Source organism: Hylobates moloch, unplaced genomic scaffold, assembly GCF_009828535.3.
Source record: "Hylobates moloch isolate HMO894 unplaced genomic scaffold, HMol_V3 SCAFFOLD_23, whole genome shotgun sequence".
NCBI classification, from domain to species: Eukaryota; Metazoa; Chordata; class Mammalia; order Primates; family Hylobatidae; genus Hylobates; species Hylobates moloch.
In genome coordinates this window covers 8,162,094-8,189,120 of record NW_026652298.1, presented here as the reverse complement: position 1 = coordinate 8,189,120, position 27,027 = coordinate 8,162,094, and the positions used below count along the sequence as shown (strand labels likewise).

General features: G+C 37.1%; 1 protein-coding gene across 2 annotated transcripts in view; it reads right to left on the bottom strand.

Annotated features, from left to right (window-relative positions):
• Positions 1–27,027, bottom strand: part of RAB3C (RAB3C, member RAS oncogene family) — a 308,321-nt gene that overhangs the window by 133,452 nt on the left and 147,842 nt on the right. For both annotated transcript variants that reach the window (XM_032144591.1, XM_032144590.2), the window contains exon 3: positions 17,375–17,493. In XM_032144591.1, the coding sequence (XP_032000482.1) occupies positions 17,375–17,493 (119 nt within the window). The remainder of the gene's footprint in view (positions 1–17,374; positions 17,494–27,027) is intronic.

Genomic DNA, 27,027 nt, shown 5'->3' with positions numbered 1-27,027 from the left:
TGGCATAGAAGATAAATATGCCTTTAAAAGATCTCCAGGAGACTCTAATGTACGGTCTGGATTGAGAACTAGTGTCTTAAAACAAAAACAAACAACAGTACCTACCCCATGATGCCAGGTACATTAGATGTTTCTCCTCTATTCCTCACGGCCACCTTGTAAGTTAGGAATTCTTTTCTCATTTTTAAGATGGTCAGTTAAGGCTGAGAAAAGTTAAGTACTGTCAAATTTCCAAGGTTGCACAGTATTTGGGTCTGATAGATTTCTCTAACTTTGAGGCAAGGGACCGGTTAAGGGTCTGCAAAGCATTCTCAGCTCTCCTCACTCAGAATCCCCAGCCTGGTGCCACGTTTCCTTCTCAAAATGGAGCTTTAATTAAGAACTCTGCTGTCACATGCACTCCTTTCTTTCTGCCTTTTTCATTCCCTCCCAGATCCCTATCTTTGTTGGCTTTAAATTGAGGGAATTAAAAAAAATTAAAAAAAGAAATTTTCCTCCCAGCTTAAGGAAATTTTTCCTACAAGAAGCTGTCTAATCTGCTACATAAATGAACTCATATTTGGTACTTTTCGATGCATTTTATAGGGCCATAGGATGTAAAACTCTGCTTTGTCAATTCAGAAAGCATTCAAAAATATGAAGGCAAAGATTTACATAAATTACCATATTGATACACATATTTAAAATTCACAGTTTATAAAAAACAGAATGATAAGGAAATAATTTAAATGATAACAAAGCATCTATGTTTTCAAGTTGCTTAAATATTTGATATGCAATTAGGAAGTTCTGGGTTTGGGGTGGAGAGCACAGCTAGTTTTTATTATACTTAACTCCTTGAATACCAGGCAGCAAATCTATCAAAAATGTCATGATTAAGATCAAATCCTGTGAAATTCAAAGAGGGCCTGAAGTTGACCGAAGGAATTTGATCAGAGATAAGGTTATGGACAGAATAGGAGGTCAAAATATTTGTTGCTCTATTGCTTACTAATAAAAAAAAAAACATTTTGACATGGGTGTTTTGATGAGGGCTATATAAAAATGACCCTGTCATACTGGCCTTAGCACTACGTTTAACTTCAGTGGCAATGAAGCCACTGATTTGAAAAGCAAAATTTGGGGAGCCAATAAGGGCAAAAGAAGGAAGGAATGTCAAGGGGAAAGTGAGACGCCAATAAAACTATTGAGAGGGCCAGGGGAGACAGGTGGGCATGGTTTCAGTTGGTGTGCACCATTTTTTGTCAGCTTTATGGGGTATCTGGAGAACTTTCCACTGGTTTTATACAAGGGTGCTTGAAAACAATACTAAAAACTCTATCTTTAACTTATCCTTTTTTTTTTTTTTTTAGATGGAGTCTCACTGTGTCATCCAGGATGGAGTGCGGTGGCACTTTCTCAGCTCACTGCAACCTCTGCCTCTCAGTTCAAGCAATTCTTCTGACTCAGCCTCCTGAGTAGCTGGGATTACAGGCACCTGCTACCACACCATGCTAATTTTTGTATTTTTAGTAGAGACGGGGTTTTGCCACGTTGGCCTGGCTGGTCTCGAACTCCTGACCTCAGGTGATCCACCTGCCTTGGCCTCCCAAAGTGCTAGGATTACAGGTGTGAGCCACCGCACCCGGCCAACTTATCCATTTTTTAACATTTAGTTTTCTGTGAGTGTTTTCTAATGTGCATTGTAGATGGACATAGTGGTATGTGATTACTATTTGTAGATAAAGAATAATTTGTTTATTACTGTGTAATAAACATTATGTGATAAAGAATTTGGCTGACCTTTGTTTCTGGTTCTTGAGAGGTAATCTTTAAAGCCATGGAGTTTCCCAAGTGATTGGAGTGTCTTTGTTCTTCAAGGTAGGCCCCATAGAGCATATTTGATGGTTTATGCTAATGCGATGACTCAGGATGGAAGCTGGCCATGTTAGGAAGACCAAAGACATGATGAGATGGTTGGAACTTTGAGCCAGGTGGCATCAGTTCCACTTCCAAGGAGAGAAGATGCATTGGAAATTGAGTTCAACCATTTGGGCAAGGATTTGATCAATCATGCCTATGTCATGAACCTCCAATAAAACCTCTCTAGACACTACAGCTTGGGGAAACTTCCCTGGTTGCCAATACTATACAGATTGTCATGCATGTGCCATTAGGGTAATATCTCTGAGGACATCAGAAGCTTCTGCTCTGGAACACTCCCAGATCTAGCCCTGCCTATCTATCTTTCCAGCTGGTTCTAATTTGTATATGTTTGTTACAACAAAACTATAATCATAACTGTAGTGCTCTCTTGAGTTCTGTGAGTCATTCTAGTGGATTATCAAACCTAAAAGGGGTCACAGAAAACCCCAAATTTGTAGACAGCTGGTCAAAAGTGAGGGTGGCCCTGAGGACTCCCAAATTTGCAACTGGTGTCAGAATTGAGCCAATCTTGTGGAGGGCTGTGTCCTTAAACTTGAGTTTAGTTAACTTTGAGTAGACACATATTTTTGTTGATTTTTTTTTCTGTTAAGATATATATTTTTCTGAGATGGAGTCTCACTCTCTTGCCCAGGCTGGAGTGCAGTGGCATGATCTCAGCTCACTGCAATATCCGCCTCCCGGGTTCAAGCGATTTCCCTGCCTCAGCCTCCTGAGTAGCTGGGACTATGGGTGGGTGCCACCACATCCAGCTAATTTTTGTATTTTTAGTAGAGACGGGGTTTCACCATGTTGGCCAGGCTGATCTCTATCTCTTGACCTCGTGATCCACCCACCTCAGCCTCCCAAAGTGCTGGGATTACAGGCGTGAGCCACCACGCCTGGCCAAGATATTTTATTTTATAATCAAAATAGGCAATACAAACAAGTTGACATAACAAAGATTTATATAAATAACTGGATATAAACTTTATGAGGAAAAATACCCATGAGCATGGTGGCTGGGCTCCCAACACAGGGTGGAGACCAACCAGGTGGGTCTGCTTTGAAGACGTTAAGAGCCCAGAGGCTGGGATGGCTGGGTGGGGCTGCTCTGAATGGAAGGGATAAGTCACTCCATAAATAAAACATGAACTTGCAAAAACTCTTAAGAAAGAGCCTCATTCAGGCCCAGGCGTGAGGTCCAGGATGCTGCCAACAGCCCAAAACTTAGCAAAAATCCTGTAGTAGCTGACTCTGGGCTCCTGAACTGCTTTGTGCTCCCCCATGGCCACACATGGCCCCTGCCTGGCCTGACTCCTGATCTTGAGGAGGCATGGCTGGCCCAACAACCAGATACTAACAATTGTGAGATGCTCCCTAAACCAGGAGGCAACAAAAACCAGAGGGCAAAGGGCCTCAAAGCCCAAAAAAGTCTTAATTACTGAGAGTATTTGCTTAAAACAAAGTTTGGAAACCAACTAGAAATACATTCAGGCCTTGTTACATCTCTTTCCTCTCCTACCATTCACTAATGATTGCTTTCAATATGCTGTAGAAAGGAAAAGTATAAAAAAGAATCATTTGGTGTTTATAAATAACAATTAGGTTGTAGGATACAATAGGCTTTAAATGTGAACCAACTGTTATTCTGTAAGTAGAGACCATGAGATTGAGGCCACAGAAACTGTGACATATGCTTGGACCACTTGTAAGTTCTTGTACTTACACTATAATTTTTATCCTTGCTTTGAAAATTGATGGTCTAGAAAGGGAACAGTATGTGAGAATACTTAATATGGGCTCTGTCTAACATGAACAGAATCAGACATCATATACCATGACCTATCTTCTCTGGTGACCTCCCATGTCTAATGTTGTGCTGTTTTTTCTAATTTTTTTTTGAACAGTTTCCTTTAATGCCTCTTTATTTTTTTGTTTTTAAGAAGGGGTACATAGGCGAGGTTGGTTCATAACTGATAACTAGTTATTTATCTTAATTAACTGCACTGCAAAGATCAATTCTAGATAAGGACTCCAGAATTCTCCAGCTATAGAAAGGAATCCTACATTTAGCAAACGATATCAAAGACTTGAAAATATGTAGAGAGTAGACTGGGGTCGTATCAATTTAGACTCAGAAGATTTGGCCTTTCTACTCATTCACAATGCAGTGATTGCGTGCATATTTCTTGCTGACTGGGCAAATAGAAAATGAGAGTCAACAACATGTATCATGAGGTACAGAACACATTGGCTGAGGTTAGGAAGCAGACTTGATGGACAGTGTATTCATGATGGTCCTGAAAATAATTGTAAGGTTCAAGTAAGTCACAAATGTAACTGTTATTTTTTAAAGCCCAGAACTCTGTTTTCTAAACAGAATAATCAACAATATTTGCTTTAAAGCAATCATTATAATGCCAACCAAAACCCAGCTGAATATCTAGGACTGGAAAATAGGCTCTTATCACAACTTCTTCTGAAGAGTTATGTGACAGGTGTAATTACTGTCCTTTAAGACAAATCTACCCTCAAAGGCAAGTAAATAATTTCAAAGAAAAGAGGATATGCATATTGCAATAGAGGGAGACCAAGAAAAATGTTAGAAAATGCTGGTATTTGCAATAAATATTGTAACACAAAACTGCATATTAAGAGCTCTGAGGGAGTATATTTTCAGAGTGCAAGTGAAACAGTACAAATAGCAATCATATTTACATAATACCTTTTATTCAAGAGTCTAAGTCTTTTATTTAATCTGTAAATTCCCTATACAGCCTGACTTGGGTAAGGCTGCATCTACATAATTTAGCTTCTAGCCTTCCCTGTATTGTCAATATTTATGGAAATATTACCACTTCCAAAGTTCAGTGAGGCCAAAGTACAGTTGAGTTGACCAAAACACAAAGTCACAGAGGACAAGTGTCTCTCTCTCTATTCTCTTAGCAACTTCTGTACACATAATCAACACATTAACTGCTAACATGTGTTTCGAGCTATTTGCTATTTCCTGAGTTACATGCACACACACACACACACACACACACACACACACACACACACACACACTTTTCTGAAACCAGAATATAAGCCCAGCTTTGTCTGTTTGGTCTGAACAGAAACTTAGCAAAATGCTTAATTAAGACATCTTTAATTCAAGGCTTTACATTTTTTTTCACATATCTTCATTCTTTATGGAACTATTTTCTCTCTCAGTGTTCAGCCTGGGGAATTTATCGAGACAAGCCAGAACCAAACGCAGCAAATGAAGGTATGAGTGGGAAAAAAACAAGAGAACCCTGACTGGAAACCAAAACAGTAAGAGAAACTTTGAACGGAGGCCGTGAGAAATGAGCAGACATTTCCCATCAGTTTACATGGCATCTTTGGTTCTTTTCAGATGTCTGACATTTGTGCTGTACTTCATTGGCACTAACTTATCTGCAGATATACCCCCATCCAAAAAATAAAATGCTGTTTTAGGGAAAGAATGTGCTACAGTAACTAATCAGATAACTTTGAGTCACATTGCTCACTATGTAAGGTAAGACATTTTTTTTTTCTTTTCTCTTTATCAGTCCTACCCAGATATTCTCTCCACCTTACTGGGAAGAACAAGAGTCTCATATAAACAAAGCTCTGGTAAAATAGGCAGTGCCTCCATAATGTGATTTGAATTGAGAGCATTGGTTTGTTTTCATCATAATAATCTGATGCTATTCCAGCTCTCAGTCATCATTTTTTTGTTGTTGTTGTAGAAAACATATAAGTGATATGTGCCTGGACCCATGCTAGACTATGGAGATACAAAGTGAATAAGATCCTGTCTTATATAATTCTCGTTCTGTCACTCATACAGTCATTCATTCAAGAAATATTTATAGAATACCTAGTACATGCCAGGGACTATTCTAGGCACAGAGAATATAATACTGCATAGAAGGGACAGAGATCCTCGTCCCAAGAAGCTTGCATTCTTGTTAGGTAGATAGCCAGTAAACACAGTAAATAAGTAAATTATATATACATATATATATATTTCATAGGGTGATAAATGCCATGAAAAAGACATAAAACAGAGAAAGGGAATAGAAAGGACTGCAGAAGGTTGCAATATGAAATAGGGTAGGGGAACAAAAGAAGGCCCTTCCTGAGAAGGTGACATTACAGTGCAGACAAGAAGGAGGTATGGGGGCTACCATAAGGGTATCTGAGAGAAAAAACTTCCAGGCAGTGGGATAGCAGATGCAAATGTTCTTAGGTACAGGCATGTCTTGAATGTTCTAGGAATAGCAAAGAAGCCGGTGTGGCTAAACTGGTGGCATGTGGAGAAGATGAGCAGCAGAAGACAAGGGTAGAGAAGCAGTGGGCAAATTGTACGGGGTCTGGTAGGCTATTGTAATGGCTTTGGCATTAATCCAAGAGAGGTGGGATGCTGTGAAGTTTTGGAGCAGAGGGATGACAAGATCTGATTTACAGTTTTAAAAGCTCACTCCAGCTGCTGTCCTGGGAAGATTCTGGGGGCTGGACCAGTAGTAAATGCAGGAAGACCAGTTAAGCTGTTCCAACAATGCAGATGAGATGATGGTGGCATAACCAGGTGCCAGCAGTGTATTGTGGGTTGAGTTGTGTCCTCCCAAAAGATGTTGATGTTATAACTCCAGGACCGGTGAACGTGACCTTATTTGGAAATAGTCTTTGCAGATGAAATTAAGACGAGATTATTAGGGTAGGCCCCAATCCAATATGACTATGTCCTTATAAAAAGAAGAAAGTTGGACACAGAGAGATACTTATATATAGAAAAGATAATGTGAAGACGTTTTCGGTGGGCTGCGCTGGTTCATGTTCTTGACTTTGCCACACAAAAGAATTTGAGAGCAAGTCCAAAGTAAGAGTGGGCGAAGAGGTTTATTGCAAAGCCAAAGTATGCTCTGAGGCAGAGCGGGCTGCTCAGAGGGAGAGGCAGCAGCTAGTGCCTTAAGAGGAATTCGTTTTATGGGAGCTGCATGGACATATTCATAAAATACTGGTGAGGTCAAGTATGCAGAGGACCTGCAGTTGGAGAATGCGCTCAATATCTACATGCTTGAACACACATTGCATGTATCATTAGCATATAAAATCTCCACCTAGGGGTGTGCTTTTTACTATTAAAATTAGGGAAAGGTTACTATGAGCTAAACCTGGAGACTAGACAGGAAGGCAGCAAGATGAGGCCTAGACCATGGGGCCCTGCATGCTGTTAAGGTAGTGGCTAGGAATGGTGCAATGCTGCAGGAGCTGAAGGAAAGCAGGAGGGACAGGGCGCAGATTACAAAGGGCTATGTGCTAACACATTTGAAAACTTAGCTAAAAATGGTAAATTCCTATAGAAACATGAAACTTCAAAAATTGTTGATGAAGAGCCTAGGTGTACATGCAGGACCCCAGAGAAGCCCCTGGCTCTCACAAGGCAGGAATTTGTAGCTAATAGTTTCCTGGGCTTTCGGTGCTGATTGGCTGGAGATTGGGAAAGCTCTATCAGGAATAAGGGGCTTTTGTTCTCTTTGCTGTACTGGGTATTAGGAATGTATAACAATCTGGCAGTCTGCTGGGATCCTCTAGGACTGCTTACCTTGCAAAAGAGTTAGGTGCTGATGCACGAGAGTGCAAGAGGTGTGGAGCCTGCTGAGAAAGGGGCCCACCGGGCTTCCCAAGGGGGTAAGTCAGTAGGCCCTCCTAATCTTACTTATCCTCCCTCAAAGACAAAAGAAGAATGCACTCTACAAGCCAAGGACTGCTTGAGGCTACCAGAAGCTAGAAGAGAGTCCCAGAACAGTTTTCCCTCAGAACCCTCAGAAAGAATCAATCTTGGCCGGGCGCCGTGGCTCATGCCTGTAATCCCAGCACTTTGGGAGGCCGAAGCGGGCGGATCATGAGGTCAGGAGATCGAGACCATCCTGGCTAACACAGTGAAACCCCGTCTCTACTAAAAATACAAAAAATTAGCCGGGCGTGGTGGCAGGGGCCTGTGGTCCCAGCTACTTGGGAGGCTGAGGCAGGAGAATGGCGTGAACCCAGGAGGCGGAGCTTGCAGTGAGTGGAGATCGCGCCACTGCACTCCAGCTTGGGCAAGAAAGCGAGACTCCGCCTCAAAAAAAAAAAAGAATCAATCTTGTGGACACTTTGGGGACTTCTAGCCTTCAGAACTGTGAGATAGTATATTTCTGCTGTTGAGTCTACCCAGTTGGTGGCATTTTGCTACAACAACCCTAGCAAACTAATATGCAGTAGACGTGGTGAAAAATGGTGGGAATTATAATTCTACAGTTTGTCCTCATTACTCACAAATTCCAAATTTGCAAATTCACCTGCTTGCTAAAATTGATTCGTAACCTCAAAATCAGCACCCGTGATGCTTTCATGGATAGTTGCAGACATGCTCAGAGCAGTGAGAAATCTGAATTGTCTGACACACATGTTCCAGCTAAGGCCGAACAAGGCCCTGCTCACACTGTAAACAAGTGCCCTTTCACAGTGTGTTTAGTGCCATGCTTTTCGTATTTTTGTGCTCGTTGTAGGTCACTTTGCTGCTTTAAATAGCCCTCAAGTAGAGTGCTGAGGTGCTGTCTGCTGTTCCTGGCACAGGAAAACTGTGATGGGCCTCGCATAGGATAAACATGGGTTAGACAAGCACCTTTCTGGCATGAGTCAGAGAATAGTTGGTCCTGAGTTCAATGTTAATGAATCAACTGTATATAGTAAATAAGGTATATTTCTGTAGAAAATCAGACAAAACATAGTTATGTATTAATTAGTCGGCAAAATGTGATGGAGGCTTGCAGGACAACAGCCCTGTAATTCCCTTCTGGGACAATAATTCAGTATTTGCTAATTCAGTGTCTGTGGCACCTTTATAGGGCATAACTGCCATGGATAATGGGAATAGATTGTGTTTTGAAATCAGACCCAAGATGTAACAGTATTTTTTGAAGAACTGGATGTGCAGTCTGAGAAAACGAGGAGTTAAGATTAACTCCGAAGATTTTAGCCTGATAAGCCAGAAAGATAGAGATGTCATTTATTGAGATGCAAAGACAATGGAGGAAACAGGGTGTTCTGAGTTTTTGTTTTTGAAGGGGCTGAGGATTAGGAGCCCTCTATCTTCTAAATATAAATTTGAGTTTAAGTTGGGTTATCTGCACAAAAATAATGTTTTATGGTTGGGTCCGACCAGCAATAAGAAATGTATCATTAACATCCAGGGAGAAAGAAGAGACTCCCTGTGGTCCAGTGTAGGGTGGTGGAGAGTCTAGGGGCAGAATTCTGTGCTCTCATCCCACCACTGCCCCCTCTGAGCTGTGACACAGAACTGACCTTTAGTTGATAGGAGCCTTGAGCCAGATTAGAAAGCTCTGAACAGACGCATAGCAATTGCTCCTCACATCTTAGTTGTTATTGGCAGGAAAACTTCCATGTTTAACATGAAGTAACCTTAATTTAAGACCATTATGTAGTTTTGGAGGGGAAAGAAAAAGAACAAAACTGCAGAAGGGAACATTTGAAGGTGAAATTTCATTCTAGTTTCAGCATATCTGCAGTGGTACCCTGAACGTCACAGAAATGAATTATTTAAAACTGATAGGAAGAGAGTGTTAGACTTTCATCCTCAGCCTCTGATTTTGTAAAAAAAAAATCAATCTGCTTACCAGATTTCCTGCTCTTAAAAAACCTCTATATTTATAGTTCCTCATTGTATCATAAAAAGCACAATGTAAATAAATAAGAGAGGGGGAGATAAGCCAACGATATTCTTCTACAGGAAATACAGCAGCCTGTGGCCATGCCAGACTTAGAACAGAAAGATGTTAACATCGGGGATGGAGAAGATTTTAAATCAAGTTCAAATGCACTGCAATAGGTGCAGACCCTGAGCCACAGTGCTAGAAAGAGCCTGGCCAGGTACTTGAGATCACGTTCTAACTGAAACCCAGTAAACTCTCTGGTCACAACCCATTTGAGAAACACTTCGAAGGAAGTGAAGTTTTCAGCCGTGATCTGGTATTTTATACTTACTTAAGCCTATTTAGGACCTACCTCTTTAATAAATCATTCATTAATTTATTTCTTAAATCAAACTCTGATGGGGGATCCAGACACAGAATACTGTGTTTTTAAAAAAGAAGTAGCCTTTATTTTCCAAAAACCATGGAGCCACTAGCTTGCTGCCTTTGCCTCTACAACTCTAAGCTCCTTAACAAACTGCAGATGTAAGCAAATAGATATCTGGCAAATTAGCCTAGTTAAGGACCATGATGACACACATTTTTACCACATGGACAAGTCTGAAGCACATCGTAAACATCGTTGCAGCTTCCAGTGTGATTGTTTATAGCCATCTAAATCCCTGTGATTTTTATAAAACACTCCAATTAATTAAGATAACCTCACTAGGTCTGCGTTTTCTATGTAGTTTTACTCACTCATTCCATGAATATTGAGCAGCCACTAAGTGCCAGGCACTAGAGTAGGCACTGGGATGTAAAAGTGGGGAAGATAAACAGACTCTTTATCTTCGAGGAAGTTAGAATCCAGCAGGAAAAAAGACAACCAAATAAGCAGTTTTATACGTTGTAAGATATACTGGGTAGTATTGTTTCTAGAGCTCACTACATAAGCAACTAACCTACTCTGGGATTAAGAAAAGCTTCTCAGAAGAAATGAGAATCTAGCTAAAATCTGAATGATGACAATAAATTAGCTTGATCTGGGTGAAGGTTGGAGGAATATGGTTTGTTATGAAAGGCAGAGCCCAGGGGAAGAGAGACCCAGAGGTATGAGAAGTTCAAGGGACTGAAAGAAGTTCAGAAACTAGAAAGAATTGAGCAAATATATTAATATAAGGTCAGCATCTGGTTTCCAAAATATTTGATGGAATATGAGCTCCTGAGGTCTTCCTCAGAGAGCATAACTTTACATATCAAACTGCCTATCCAGCTCCTATCAAAGGCATAAAGTACAAAACGACATTTAGAGAAGATAGTGTAGGAAGCATGTAATCCATTCATTCCCCTGAGTGGTTACCATTCAGTTCTTGGATCATTTGAGACCACAAGAACTCTACGTGCGTGGATTATATTTGCCCAGCCACTCATAGAGGTCTTCACTGAAGGTGCTCAAATATTCTGTCTTCTTTAAGAAAGAAAAAAACGAGTCTCATGGCCTTTTTAGTACTAGTTATAAAAGCTATTGTTAACATAAACCCAATGTGCCCCAAATAAAAAGCATTTCCATCCAAATTCAACAAAAACTTTTTTGAAGCTTCTTATTGCCCTGTAAGATTGATATGTTTTTTCTCCTTTCCTATAATGAGAGCTATATAATATATCATGTTTAATAAATAAAATAAAAAAAATTTTGGCCTTGGTTATTACCTTGGTTTTCAGCAATCTCATAACCAAATTGTATTTCAAGCACAATAACCGTTTGACCCTTTGGATTTTCATAAGCTTTAAAATTCTCTATAAGACACCTTTTATGCAACCCCTCAGATCTTCCTGGACTCACCTGTCTGAAGGGCTCTTGGTCACTTGTTCATTCCTTCTGCTAACCACTTCTGCAAGGGCTCTTCTGGACTATTACCTGTGTTATCACGACATGGGCACAGCCCAAAGCAGCTCATCTCAGGCCAATGCCACAGACCCCTTGCCTCCCACACTGAAGTTTCCCTGCTGCTGCTGAGCCATGAGTCACACCCATATATGTGTAACTGGGAAGTGTGGAAGAGTTAAAGTCCCAGAAGTGAACATCAGACCAATAGAAGAGAAAAACTAATGGGTCAGTTCTTCCTTCCTTCTACCAGATAGTCTGTCCTGAGATGCATTATTCATAAGGCACCTCTGAAGACATTCCTGTGAGATCAATGGTCAGTTATACTTGCTACCAAGTAGAGATCAGTTTGCAAATCCCAACTCCCTCCATGTTTGTTCTCTCTCTTCCCTGATGCTCCCTTTTCTCCTCATTACTGCTTCCAGGCCCCATACGTCCCAATAAACTATTAGCACATAAAGCTTTGTCTTCTCTGTTTCAAGGGAATGACAGCTACAGCCATCATCCTGATTCTTAGGAGTTACTTTCTACTCATATTTTACTAACCACAGTGTATGCATTTTTTTGTGTTGAGCTTCTCACATTCTTTTTGAAAATTTATAGATTCTACATAAATTCTAAATAGGCTTACAGTGAGCTTAATTTGGTATTAATTTTATAGAACTGGGGAATTTGGCCAAAGAGGATAATTTAACTCCTTAAATAAAATTCCACTGGAAAATTCAAAGTACAGTCTAACGTGTTCTCAAAAAAGAGATAGCTTCCATTTCCTCAAAATAATCTGTTAGCTTGCTGCTTGCTACTCTCTCTAAATCTCTATGCTTGCTGATATGGTTTGGCTGTGTCTCCACCCAAATCTCACCTTGAATTGTAATAATTCCCACGTGTCATGGGAGGAACCTAGTGGGAGGTAACTGAATCACGGGGCGGGTTTTTTCCCATGCTGTTCTTATGATAGTGAATAAGTCTCATGAGATCTGATGGTTTTATAAAGGGCAGTTCCCCTGAACATGCTCTCTTGCCTGCTGCCATGTAAGATGTGTTTTTGCTCTTCCTTCACCTTCTGCCATGACTGTGAGGCCTCCTTGGCCATGTGGAACCGTGAGTCAATTAAACCTCTTTCCGTTTATAAATTACCCAGTCTTGGCTGTCTTTATTATCAGCTTGAGAACAGACTAATACACTTGCCTTCTCCTTAACAGACCAGAATTTGTGTGTAATAAAATGTTTTTTGAAAAGGGAACTTTACTTCTTCCTATATAGTAAGACAGTTTTAGGATTTTAGAGAAATCACAGTCAGCAAGCTTTTTTTCTTTCTGTATAATCAAAGTGCATTTTGTTGGGAAGAGTAGCTGAAACTTTAGCTGCAGCTCAGCTTTAATTAATTTTTCTTTTTGCTAAATATGTTTTTCTGTATTTTTTTATACACTTAAGATCAGCACTTGGAGACCAGTAATTTAAAGAATGTGTTTCTTTGTCCTTATTTCTTTCAGAATACCTTATTTCCTGTTGTAGAAGGCCATCACTGAATATCAGCAAGCTTCCTCACCCACAACCGCCATTCAATTATACCGTACATGTAGAGCAGGCTTTAGTAGCTGCGCTGGAATGGTTTGCCCCAAAGGGGTTTTTTCTTTTATTATACAATTCTGTTCTTATTCCTTAAACATTTCTTAAGATTTCTGATTTTTTTTACTTTTGAAATTAATAATAATTTTTAAAATATCCATTTTGTGCTAGTTATTACGTCAAACAGGAAATACAGATAAATAAGATAGTCTTTCCCTACAAATAGTTTCTAATCTAGTAGGAACTTAAGACAAGCATACACCTAAGAAAAACAAAAAGATAAATATAATTGGTGCCATAGCAGCAATACACACACAATCTTAAATCTATTGTTGAGAGGAAGAATAGAATCATTAATTCCTGGCTATGTCAGTTTGAAGTAATTTCTATATTTTTTGCTGGCAAATCAGAATGTAATTCTGTTTAGTACTTTAGATCATCCATTCAAAATATATATTGGATTAATATAGTATATGTATATGTGTATATAGATAATATAAATATACATATAGTATATGTATATGTGTGTATATATAATATAAACATACATATAGTATATGTATGTGTATATATATAATATAAATATACATATATGTATATGTGTATATATAATATAAATATACATATATGTATATGTGTATATATAATATAAATATAAATATAAAATACAATATTTTTTGTGTGTATATATACACATACACCCGCAATGTACATTATGTAACATATATTGTGTGTATGTGTGTATGTATATTTTATTATATGTAACATATAAGTTATATATAATGTATATTTTATTATATATAATAAAATATAAAATGGAAGGACATTCTGACATGCTACAATATGGATGAAAGGGCAGTATGTTAAGTAAAATAAGCCAGTCACTAAAAGACAAATACTGCATGATTCCACTTATATGAGCTACTTAAAGTAGTTAAAATCGTAGAGACAGAAAGCAGGTTGGTGTTTGCTGAGGGGTGCAGGGAGAGAGTGATGGGGAGTTACCGTTTAAATATAAGTTTTGCAAGATGATAAGAATTCTGGAGCTGGATGGTGGTGATGGTTGAATGTATTTAATACTACTGAACTATATACAGAAAAAAATGGTTAAGACAGTAAATTTTATGTTATATATATTTTACCACGATAAAGAAATGAGAAAAAATAAGAGTGCATATATTGTATTGTATTGTATTGTACTGTACTGTACTGTATTGTATTGTATTGTATTGTATTGTATTGTATTGTATTGTATTCTGTAATGGGGAAAAATGATTAATGAAAATATAATGAAATAATAGCAGAGTCCGCTAGGTATTACATGATCTGCAGAAAGTGCCAGGGTAGTGTGGGTGCAGAGACGAGGGTGTGGATAGTATTGTCTGCTGTGAATAAAGGTGGGAGCAGGTAGGAAAAGGGGTAGAGATATCTTTTAAAGCTTTGTAAAGGAGATAGCCTTGAAAAGTAAATAGACTTTTTAAAGATAACAGAGAAAGTATTTCAGGCAGAGAAACAGAGGTAGTAAAAGGATGGAGTTTAGGTAAACTGAGAAAATTTCTGTTTAGATGAAACATAGAGCGTATGGAAAAGAGTGGTAGGAGATGATGTCCGTGAAATAGATTCCTGGAGGTTGCACTGTCCACTATGTTAGTGAGTTTGGATTTCATTATAAATCAATGGTCTTAACCAGATATGGGCTTCAGAATCACCTGTGGAGCCTTGAAAAATTCATATGTCCGTGTATCTCATGGGAGATTTGATTTAGTAGATCCAGAGTGGAGCCTGGGCTTGTATATGTTGTCAGAGCTCTACAGGTGATTAACATGTGCTCCCAGAATCACTACTGTACATAACAAGATATTACTGGAAGTTTTACTGTTAAGGCCCGAGATGTACTAAGGTTCACTTATGCAGCTCTGATGGCAATAAGATGGATCACCTGTAGAGGGTGGAACCTGAAGATAAGGAGACAAGATAAAAGACTCCTAAATGAATGGTTTGGATTAAGACATTGGCAATAGGAAGAAAAAAGAGCAATAGATTGGACAGGCATTTAGAAAGTCAAAATGATTGGACTTGGTGTTCAATGAGATTCTATTTGTAAATGAGGAAGAAATAAAAGACAGTGCTCATAACTGGGTGATGGTGGATCTATTAACTAAGATAGTAAATGCTGGCACAGGTACTAAACGCTATGTCTGACAGATTGGCTGTCAAAGTTAGGTGCTCAATAAGTGCTTGTTGAATGAATTAAAAAACCCTCATAAATCAAGTGATCATCTAATTTCGGATGAAAAAAAGTAGGTAAGGGTTTGTTTCTAGAAGAGGCTTTTGTTGGTTTTTGACAAATCTATATGCCTTGGGGCAGATGGAGTAGCAGATTGAGGAAAGAGACATGCAAAGCAGAGAAAAAAAGGATAGAAGAAAAGAAGCACAAATGTTGGAAAGATTAAGCTGGGCTTCAGAAACAATGAATGGTTTAGTTTGCTTCTAGAATAGTAAGAGATGAAGCCATGAAGATATAGTGGCACCATTATGTGGTATGTCTGAAAGTCAGGCTGAGGAAGTTTTAACTAATTCAGCAGGCATTGATGAGGCAGGAATTTTGGGCAGAGGTCTTCCATGTTTTTAAGATCTTGTTCTTTTGGAAAACTTATAATAGCACTGCTGGCCTGAGATCCCTGGATCTCAAAATTTTAAGACAGGAAGTAGTCAAGGTTAAAATTACCATATTACATAGCAATATGTGTTTCAGGCTATATGTGGCAATTAACTAGATATCATAACACTTAATTGAACCAACCTTTTTGTCATTAACTTGAATGCTACTTTTATCATAAACTATATATCCTCATATAGATTTATGCCTGTCTCTGGATTTTCTATTTCATTTCATTTTGTACAAAATCTGCTGTATTTAACTGAGATTGCCTTGAGTTTGTAAATTAATTTGAGAAAAACTGGCATTTTTACAATATTCAGTTTACTAAAAAGAATAGTTACTTAAGCTTTCTTCTGCATTCCTCAGTGGAAGATACTTATGTTTTCTTATACATTTTAAACTTGTCTTTTTTAGTTTATAACCCTGTATTTCTCTTTTGAATTGCTATTGCCAATAGTATTATTTCTTGCATTGTAACTGTGTGTGTGTGTGTGTGTGTAAATAAAAGTCTTCCTAGATGAACAATTAAAATTGAAAAGAAAAAAACAAAAGCAAATGGAAATATTTTTAATAGCATCTGACCCTCACCGAACTGATATACACATAAAAATCATTTTGGATAATATCATAGAAAACAAACAAAAAAAGAATGCTGTCTGTTTTGCCTATGTATTGTCAAAGTTTTCCTTACATAAGATAATATGTGATTATATTTACAGTTAAAGTGTGGTATTTCTTCAGTCAGTCCTAGCCACCACCAGTGGGAACTCCATTTTGGGAGCTCCATTTCCTTCCTAATGTCACACAAAGCCCTACCTAGATCCTCGCTCTTTCCACAGAAAAACTGTCCTCTTTAGCCCTGTGCTTAAGCTCATGACCATTCTCATTGGCTTTTCAGTGTCTCCTCTCAAGGTCCTGGTGGGATACAATGAAGGATACTGTAGCCATAGGAATAACCTGGCACTGTAAACACTCATCAGGATCAGAAGTATTTTCAGATAGTTTGATGCAGCTATGAGTCAGAAAAAGTTTTGGTTTTTTCTTATCCTTTATCTCAGTCCTTCAAAATTTTTCAGTTTAAATAACCTGTTTAACAAATCTTTTGGATAAGGGGTCCATAAATTTTTTTCATAAATGGCCAGATCGAAAATATTCTAGCCTTTACCAGCAATATGGTTTCTGTTGCAACTACTTAACTGCTGTGGTGGTGTTAAGGCAGTCAAAGACAACAATGAAGGGAGTGTATTCTAATAAAAGTTGATTTACTAAACAAGCAGTGGGCCAGATTTGGTGCGCGAGCCATAGTTTCTAGATCCCTATTTTAGATCAGTAAACTTCCAAACCATTCGTTATTTATATTTTAAAAAATCAAAAGCAATGCACTAGTTTCCATGGAAGCAACGATGACAAAATGCAAAGCACTGGAATGAACAAAATGCAGAAAAATCATCAGAATGACTTCTTATCAATCCCTAAATAATGCTTCTGTGCAAAAACAGCATTTTTTTTTAAATGAAGCACAAGCGGGACTGCAGTAGAATGTAAACACATATATTACATTGCAGTATGGTCACTGTTTTGGGGAGAAAGACAGAGTTGACTGGAGAACCATCATTATCAGTAATAAGAGTATTTGCTCTGACTTACCAATCTTGTACTGCATTGAAGGATTCTTCATTTGTAATGTCATACATTAAAATAAAGCCCATGGCTCCACGATAATAGGCTGTGGTGATAGTCCTGTATCTTTCCTGACCTGCTGTGTCCTAAAGAATAAAAAAAAATGATAATGTCTCAGAAATAAGGCAATACATTTTTAGGAAGTGATTAGTAATTCCAAAAGAGTCACAATAGAGTCTAAAATGTACTTGTTGTGTATAGCTGTCTTTTTTAGTCTTGTTTCCCGTAATGATTTTTAAAAATGATTTTTTTACTGATACATAATAGATGTAGATATTTTCAGGGTACATGTAATAATTTAATATATTTATATAATTTGTAAAGACCAAATCAGTATAATTAAGATATTCAACACTTTAAATATTTGTCTTTTCTTTATGCAGAAACATTCAAATTATTCATTCCTAGCTACTTTAAAATATACAATAGATTATTGTAAATTATAGTCACCCTACTGAGTTATCAAACACTACATCTTATTTCTTCTACCAAACTCTATATTTGTACTTCCTATGACCAAATTTAAAAATTATTGGTGTTCAAAAGAGCTGAGCAGGAGCAAGGGATAGAAAGCTTATTTAAAGAAATAATAAGAGAAAACTTTACAAAGCTTGAGAAAGAGATAAATAACCAGATGTAGCAAGGTCAGGGAATACCAAACAGATTTGACCCAAGTAAGACTACCCCAAGGCTTATAATAGTCAAACTCTCAAAGGTCAAGGACAAATGGAGAATCCTAAAAGCAGAAAGTACAAAGAAGCAAATAACATATAAAGGAGCTCCAATTTGTCTGACAACAGGCTTCTCAATGAAAACCATAAAGGCCAGGAGAGAGTGGGACTGCATTTTCAAAGTGCTGAAAAAACCTGCCATCCAAGAATACCGTAACCAGCAAAAATATCCTTTATCTATGAAGGAGATGAAGTCTTTCTCAGGCAAACAAAAGCTGAGAAAATTCACCACCACCAGACCCATCTACAAATGTTAAAGGGAGTTCTTCAATTTGAAAAAAACTCCATTAATATGCAAAAAGAAGACACTTAAGGGTATAAAACCCACTAGTAAAATTAAGTGCATAGACAAACCGACAATACTGTATAATTGTGGTGGCAATCCCCTCATAACTCTAGTATGAAGCCCAAAAGACAAATCTATCAAAACAACGGTAGTTACAGCAACCTGTTAAGAGAAAGGCAATATAAATATATGTAAATTGTAATAACACAAAGTCAGAATGTGGGAGGATGGAGTTAAAGTGCAGAGGGTTTTTTTTTATTTGTTTCTTTGTTTCTATTCTTTTCTTTGTGATCTAGGATAAGTTGCTACTTCTTTTAAGCCACTTTTATGTCCTAATGATTTTTATATGGCAGTTCTGCAATATTCTGAAAAATTCCTTTTTTTGGTAAAGAACCCGCTCAAAGTACCTTAATGAAAGTAAAGTACCGCTTTACTTTCATTAGGCGGCATCTGACTATAGAAAAAAAAATAAAAAGATAGATCATATTTATTTAAAATCTGAGCTTTTTATTGCAGTTTAAGATCAGAGGAGTATATTAGCTCCACCACTATGCATTCGTCTATCTACTAAGTACAAGCCACTGTGGGGAAAAAAGGAAGATTATAAAAAGGTTCCTGCTTTTAAGAAGCTTGCAATTCAGTCTCAGTTTATTTAACTGTAAAATGGGAATAAAAATACCTGCTTTGTATGTATGTTTGAGTCAGACAGATCCAGATTTGAGGTACTTCTCTCCCATTAGATAGCTGAGGAATGTGGCCAAGTTACTGAACCTCTGTAAACCAAATCCCTCTAACATTTAGCATGCTTGTCAGGGTTCCATGAAGTAATTCATGTAAAGTGCTTCCCACAGAGAGCAGCACACAAAAATTGGTCAATGAATGGCAAATACTAGCTTTTATTACTTAGATGTGAGACAGCAAGGCTAATACAAGATAAAGACAGCAGCTTACAAGTACAGAAGTTTGACACTTGCAAAAGAGAGATGGCATATAACAGTTAAATTTGGGAATCAGAGGCAGATACATCACCAAAATGGACCTGTATATATCACATATACCTTATAGTGTAATTAGAGTAATTGTTCCTCAATTCAAACTCCCTCCTCAGGACCTGGGGCATCACTTATAACTCAAATACTCTTCAGTTTCTCTCTTCGCCACTTTCCCTGGAGACTGGTATCTAACTTCTCTTTCCTGGTACTCTTTAGATGCTTAGCACTTTGAACAGAAATATTATCTTCTTTCTGACATCAATCTGGACTCTCTTATCCCAGAGATGCCTCCTTTGGATGCAGAGTGCATCCCAGCTACCCCTAAGATTTAACAGGCCTTGATGGCAAAACTAATGTGTTGCACACAGGAACAGCTCCCTTTACTAACAAAATGAAATTAATGTCTCATAAGGTCACTACTGGGAAGGGCTCATGTTGAATTTGCTGTTCTTCACCCATAGGTGTGTACCTGCTTAGATGCTTACACCCCACCATGAACAGCAGTGTGAAACTAAAGATTGCCTACAACTCTTTCCCAATTTGTGTGTTATATCCTATTTGGCTCCTGAAAGTTTAGAGAAGAGTGATCAAAGGAGGCTGGGAATCAGTGAATTATTCTGGAAGAATGTAGGGTATAAAATGGAACTGAAAATTAGCTAAGAGTGTGAATTTTTGTGAAGCCAACAATTATATTCTACTCTTGGATCGGGGTAAGACTGGCCTGATTACAAGGTATTTATCTGGTAATTTTACAGAAAATAAAGTTTCAAAAGTAGGATGAAAACAGATTATAGTACTCAAAATAGCAGAAATAATGTAAAACAGGTGAGGAAGATCTTTCAGAACATACTATCAATGGCAGAAAAGAAAAAAGAAAGTAAAGATTTCACCACATGAAAATCTGTCGATCCCTTGAATATAAAGAAAGTAAAATTAAAATGACAGAACATCAAATGATAAACTGGGAAGTATATTTGCATTAGACCAGAGAGACCAAAGGTTAATATATTTAATACGTAAAATGGTGCTAAGAAATCACTAAAAAAGTTAAATATTCTAATAGTAAAAATTATTAAAAAGGTAAATAAATGGTTAATGAATTTAAGAGTTGAATCCCAGCCATAATAATAAAAATGCAATGTTGCATAATTGCATGACTATATCATAGAAATTACTTGGCCACTATTTGAATATTTTATTGTACTTTGCTTACTATTTTATAAATATTTTAAAATAAAAATGTAGATGCTAGGGATAAACATAGATGTCGTAAAGTGTATCTCATTGGGACAAATATACAAATTAGGCAGAAAGAAGCAAATCTTGAACTTATTTGGATATTCTTGTATATTCATTGGATTTAATTCAGTCAGCAGTATATCCAACTGTGAAACAAAGAAGAAAGTTAGACAACATGGATAAAATGCCAGAACCAAACTTCCAAAGACTGTTTAAAATGAAAAGTATAAGCAAAGCTTTTGTGATATGTGTAAGCTTTCTGGGGAGCATAACCCCTTATAACTAGTCAGTCTATTTTAAAATTTTCCCACATTTGGCTTGGGTTCATATTTTCCAGAACATATTATCTATAAATGTAATTTACCATTTTTATTTTGCCTACTGTAAAGTAACTTTAAATGGCTTTCTTTTTCTCTTGGTCACGCTTTTTTTTTTTTGGCATTGATTACATAGCATTCTTACAGGTTGGGACCCCACACCTGCTGCCTTCTCTGCACTACAGTAGACAGCTTCCCCCTAATTTCTCAGCAGGGGAAAACAACCAGTATACCAAGACACTGCTAAAAGGTGACCCAGACCTTTTCTGTCAAGCATGTTTTCAGCACAGACACTGAATAATGTTGTGTTGGAAAACTGACTTTATCTCTCTCTTCCTTCTTGACCTCTTCCAGTGATGGTGTCCCCTTTTCATAAGATGTTAATTTCATTTTGACAGTAAAGAAATTTGTTATTTGTTATAAAATGCATCAATTTCATATTGTGGATATATTTAGTCTTTCAGAGAGAAGAAATCAAGTCACCATTATATTCTGATTGAAATGTTACAAGAAACTGTTAGAAACCACGGGTTGAATAGCCATTATGTATCAAAATCAAAAAAGAGAGAGGGAAAAACCAGCTTTTAAGAAAAAAAAAAGTAGAAGCTTTCAGATAGTACTTAAGTCACAGCAAGGGGCAAGATCTTCAACATCATTCTGATTTGAACCCAGAAATACGATCTAATTGGTAATATTTATCATTTAAAAGCTCTCAGGGAGAATAAGAAATTGCACTAAGTAGGGAAAATATAGTAAGAAATAAAATGAGAAAATTTATTCTCCAAATATGAAGAATAAAATTAAGCTAATAAACAGACACCAAGTTGACTTTGTTTTGGCTTTGAAAACAATTTCAGGATTATAAACTCATTAGCATTTTCTTCCATTATATCAGGAAAAAAAGGAAGTGGGAAAAACACTTCATTATAATTGACATTTACTAACGATGGAAGAAGGTTATATCTGAAAGAAAAAAACATTTTATAATGTCAAGTGCCACTAATGTAATTAAACTTGAATAGTCTCAGGTAACTGACTAAAATGGTATCTCTTCCCAATTTGCCCAGGAAGCTGGCTCAAAATCCTGGCTTTGTGTTGTTCCTCTTCCTAGCTGACGCTAATAACTGGGCATACTTGCTGATTTTCCATAAATGTAGGCTTCTCGTGACTGAAAAACACAACTGGAAATATCAGAGAGAAAATGAGGGACAAAAATGCAATTAAAAAATAAAAACTTTCTTCCATGAGTGATACAGCTTTCATTTTCCTCTTTCTTTTTTGAAAAAAAAATCATTTCAGTTAGCTTAAATATTTTGATTTCCTAATCATGTTTTTAGGGGAATTTTGGCATTAATGGCAAGTTTGATTAACAAATACTTGAATATCTCTCAAAAAAAAAACTATAAAATGGAAAACATTCAAAGCTTGATAAGTAGTAGCTTAAAACTTTTTTGGTTTGAATTTTGGCACTCTTTGTTTCTGCCTTAGAATGTTTTTCTAATGAAATCTTTCTTTTTTAAAACTGTATGTACTGAATTCTTAAAACCTTCTAAGGTCATGCAGAAATAACATTCAGTTTTAAAATTGAGGAAATAGCAGTCATTTGTAAGGTAGGAGTTGTACTGTAATTTGTTTTTTGTTTTAGTGGTTACTTCTCTTTGTATTCAATTAAAGGGAAAATGGGAGTAACCATTAGTAAAGAAATGTAACTCAAATAATGTAACCACAATCAAAATACATTTATTGGATACCTAGACAGAGAAAAATAGATCAAAGGACAGACAATCCTGATACATGATAAAGTAGACCATTTTATAGGTGGAGAAACCAAATCAAAACACACTGGTGTTAATTGTTCAGCAAAAGAGTTTAATTAAGCTATAGAAAAGAATATATGATAACCTGAAAGGGGAAGTCAAAAGAAATGGGGGCTGGGAACAGTGTAATCCAAGACAAAAAACCTAATGAGTTTCCAAATGGACATAAAGAAGTGAAATAGAATAAATACTTAGTCATTGAGCACTCAGGCAAGTGGGGATCTCTTAATTCATACCTAGTTACCTTTTGCCCAAAGAAATTGTTTTGAATCATTAAAGACAGATTAAATTATGCTCAGTATAGTTTAATGTTAACACTGATTGATTCATTCAATAAACATTTAGTGAACACCTATTACAAGTTAGGAACTGTGATAGGTATATATTAAACTTATTTTACCTATTCTAAAAATATTTGTACATTTTAAAATTCTACACATTGAGAGCATTTCATTAGGAATATGATATTCTCTATATATCTACAAAAATTTAAAGTTGAAGGGAAAGGGAAAATGAGAGTAACCATTAGTAATGAAACATAACTCAAATAATATCACCATTTATTTCCCTAAAGAACTAGACAGCATAGCAATTTAAAATTGTAATAGAGACAATTTATTTAGTGTCAAAGTCCCTCAATTCAGTTTCTGCTGTGGGTTGTATTGTGTCCCCCAGAAATACACACTGAATTCCTCACCCCAGAACCTATGAAGGTGACTTTATTTAGAAAAACGGTCATTGCAGATATAACCAAATTAAATGAGGTCTTCTTTTTTAAAATTATTTCAATAGGTTTTTGGGAAACAGGTGGTGTTTGGTTACATGAATTAAGTTGTTCAGTGGTTATTTCTGAGATTTTGGTGTACCCATCACCCGAGCAGTATACCCTGTACCCAATGGGTAGGTCACTTCGGATTAAAATGGGCCCTAATCTTTATATACATAACACTTTAGAGACATAACACTCAAAGGAGAAAGCCATGTAAAGGCAGAGGCAGAGACTGGCCTGATGAATCTATAAGACAAGGACTGCCAAGAATTGGATTCTCCCCTAGAGCCTTCAGAGACAGCATGGCACTGCTGACACCTTAATTTAGAACTTCCAGCCTCTGGAACTGTGAGACAATAAATTTCTGCTGTGTTAAGCCACCCAGTTTGTGCCTCTTTGTTATAGCAGCCCTAGGAAACTAGCACAGTCACTGACCCCACTTTGCAATCTTCATGATCAGACTGAAGGCAATATAAATCTCAGAGCTACCCACACACACTGTTAGTACTTTACAGAACAAAAAGCTACAGAAAATTCAAGGTGGTCTATGGAGAAGTCAAACATAGTCTCACTGTGTGAATTCAGGAAAGATGTTATGCTAAAATCCACTACCATGTTCTACATTCAACTTACATTAAATTAAATGAAACTCTTCAAAAAAGTTGGTTTGATATATCTTGTTACTTTAAAAACTAGATATCTATCTATTTCTTTCTTATTCTAATATATGTCCTATTAGAAGGACAGAGCAATGTTGCTTGATATGACAAAAATTATATAATAGTTTCTGTTGGGATTTCATCCCAAAATGATTGAGATACTGTTCCAGAAAAATGTAAAGTCATGATGCATATACTGAGACACAACTCCCCCAAACAACAGAAACAACAGAATTTCAACTATTACACACCATGTTGTTTGTGTAATGTCATTAATACTTGCTCCCAAGTTGCATTTTTAGAAATTTCCATAAATAGGCACAAAACAGTATTGAATTTGTCTTTTAAAAATAGTAAGAAAAATAGGAAGCTTAAATATTTTATGCTTTCTTGTTTCATTTGGAATGAAATGGAAACTTTTTCCTTAGAGCAGTTAATCCTCCATTAAAATAAAATTTACAAACCACTTTTCCCAACTGATCTTGTGCAGTCAGCCTGGCTTCATTTATGCATATTCAGTTATACAAGCATCTGTGAAACAAGCCCACATTTTGGAAGAGTACTAATAAACCAGCCTCTAAATAGTTCTTCAATCAGTTTAACACCCTACAGATTGTCCTTTATCCATCCTTTTCATACCAGCAGATTTTATTGATCAGATTTTTCTTGTCATGATGTTTAGTTTTGAAATACCAAAAACCTTCATTTTACAATGGCATCCACTTCTAAGTAAAACCTAATAGAATAAGCCTGAGGCAGAAGGATAAAACCTGACCTATTATTTCATGGCAGTGTTACCATGGCAATTCATCTTTCCTGGAAGAGAGGAAAAGCCATAGATAGCTTTTTTATACGGGGCCTTTGACTCCATTTTCAGTAATACCCCGACATATCTACCAATTGTATGTTTCTGCTCATGAAAGTTGGAGATGGTTTTCAGTAAATGCTATTTAAACACTCAGAGGAACTCTCTTCAAGACCTTAATAAAATTTACAGCCGAAAGTATATAAAGGCATCTTTACTTCTTTTATTTCAGTGCTTGTTTTCTAAGAATGTTTAACACAAAGGCAGGAGAAGACATCATTCTTGCTTTCCTTCTAATTAATCTTTTTGACATACTTTTTCCCAGTGGGATTTTGATTACACTCAATTTTTTCAAAACCTGCAGGATAAATACATAAATGCAGGCAGCTTACAGCTTTTAGTCAAGGTTGAGAATTGTTTTTCTTCACAGAACACAATAAGAAATGCTTGCATTAGATCAAATGCATTGAGTTTTAAAGGATAACAGGCTTTTGAATGGGACTTTTACTATTGCCCTAAAATAGGCAACTAAGACTCAAACCAGACTCTTTATAAAGGGATGGGCACTTTCATGCACACAAAGCCATGTGCCAATTGGGCTCATTGAATAGTGTGTGCTTAAACAATGAAATTTTGATCTGCTTTTGTACAAGAGTACTTGATAACTGGAGAGAGATAGTAGGGTTGAGGAAGGGGAGGCAGTGGAGAAGCCTGATTTCCCACAGGTTAGCATGGCTAGATTATGTGAGTTTCCCATGGATCAGTAAACACTACAGCAGGTAGCTGCACTTGAGACATTTTGCCATTAAGCCATCTCCAAGAGAGCTGTCTCCTGGATGAGGTGTGGAAAGCTATGATGTATATTAACAGGGGCAGAAGGCAGCTGAAGAAATTTTAAAAGAGAAGGAATCTGAGCAAATCTTCCATGTCATGGCACTATGCAGTGAGAGAGCCCTAACAGGCTCCCTGAAGGTCCTCCAAAAGGGAACCAGCATTTAGATGTCTGTCACACAGAAGCTTGTCCTGTGGGTGGCAGGACAGGCTTCACTGAAGAAGCCAAGAAAGAATTGTAATTGCACATCAGGTTATGTACAGTCATCTGCCCTCCCTTCATCTCCCAGATCTTCTTCAGCAAGAGCTACAAAAAGAAGGGATGGAAAGGGAGGATCAAACTGCTCTTTTGATTGCACTACCAGTCCCTGAGAATATAGTCAGATTTATGGGAAAGGAAGAATATTACTGTTAAACTAGATATGACAATTTTGCCTTTTTAAACTGGGCTCAACAGTACTGAGATTTCTTTCTGTCTTAATAATCAACATTTTTAAAAGCAGTTTTAGGTTCACGCAAAACTGAACAAAATACGGAGATATCTATCTCATAAACACCCTAGCCCCACACATGCATAGCCTCCTCCACTATCAACATGCCCCACCCAAGTGGTGCATTTGTTACAACTGATGAACCTACATTAACACATCATTATCACCCAAAGTCCATAGTTTACATTAGGGTTCCCTCATGGTGCTTTACATCCTGTGGTTTTGCAGAAATTTGTAATGACATGAATCCACAATTACAGTATCATATGGCGTAGTTTCACTGCCCTAAAAGTCCCCTGTGTTCTGCCTGAGGTTTTTTTGTTTGTTTGTTTTTTTAATAAGAGAACAATGACCGGAAATACTATGAGATCTATTCAAGTCATGGTTTGGGGATGGGTATAGGTGACTTGGCAGAGCATGACAAAAACAGGGTTTAGATAAAAGTAATATCAAAGTATACCACAAGTTTAGGCTTTTTACCGAGCTAACTACCAATAAAATATTACAAAAACAACATCAAGAATGTAGACTTAAACAGGGTGTTACATATATGCACATTCATATGTATCATGCCATTTATTTATTCTGAAGCAGTAGACCATTTTTTAGATGATGAAACTGAGAAATAAAGAGGTTAGGTGCCAGTTCTAAGTCACAGTGCTGGGAAGCGACACAAGTCATAC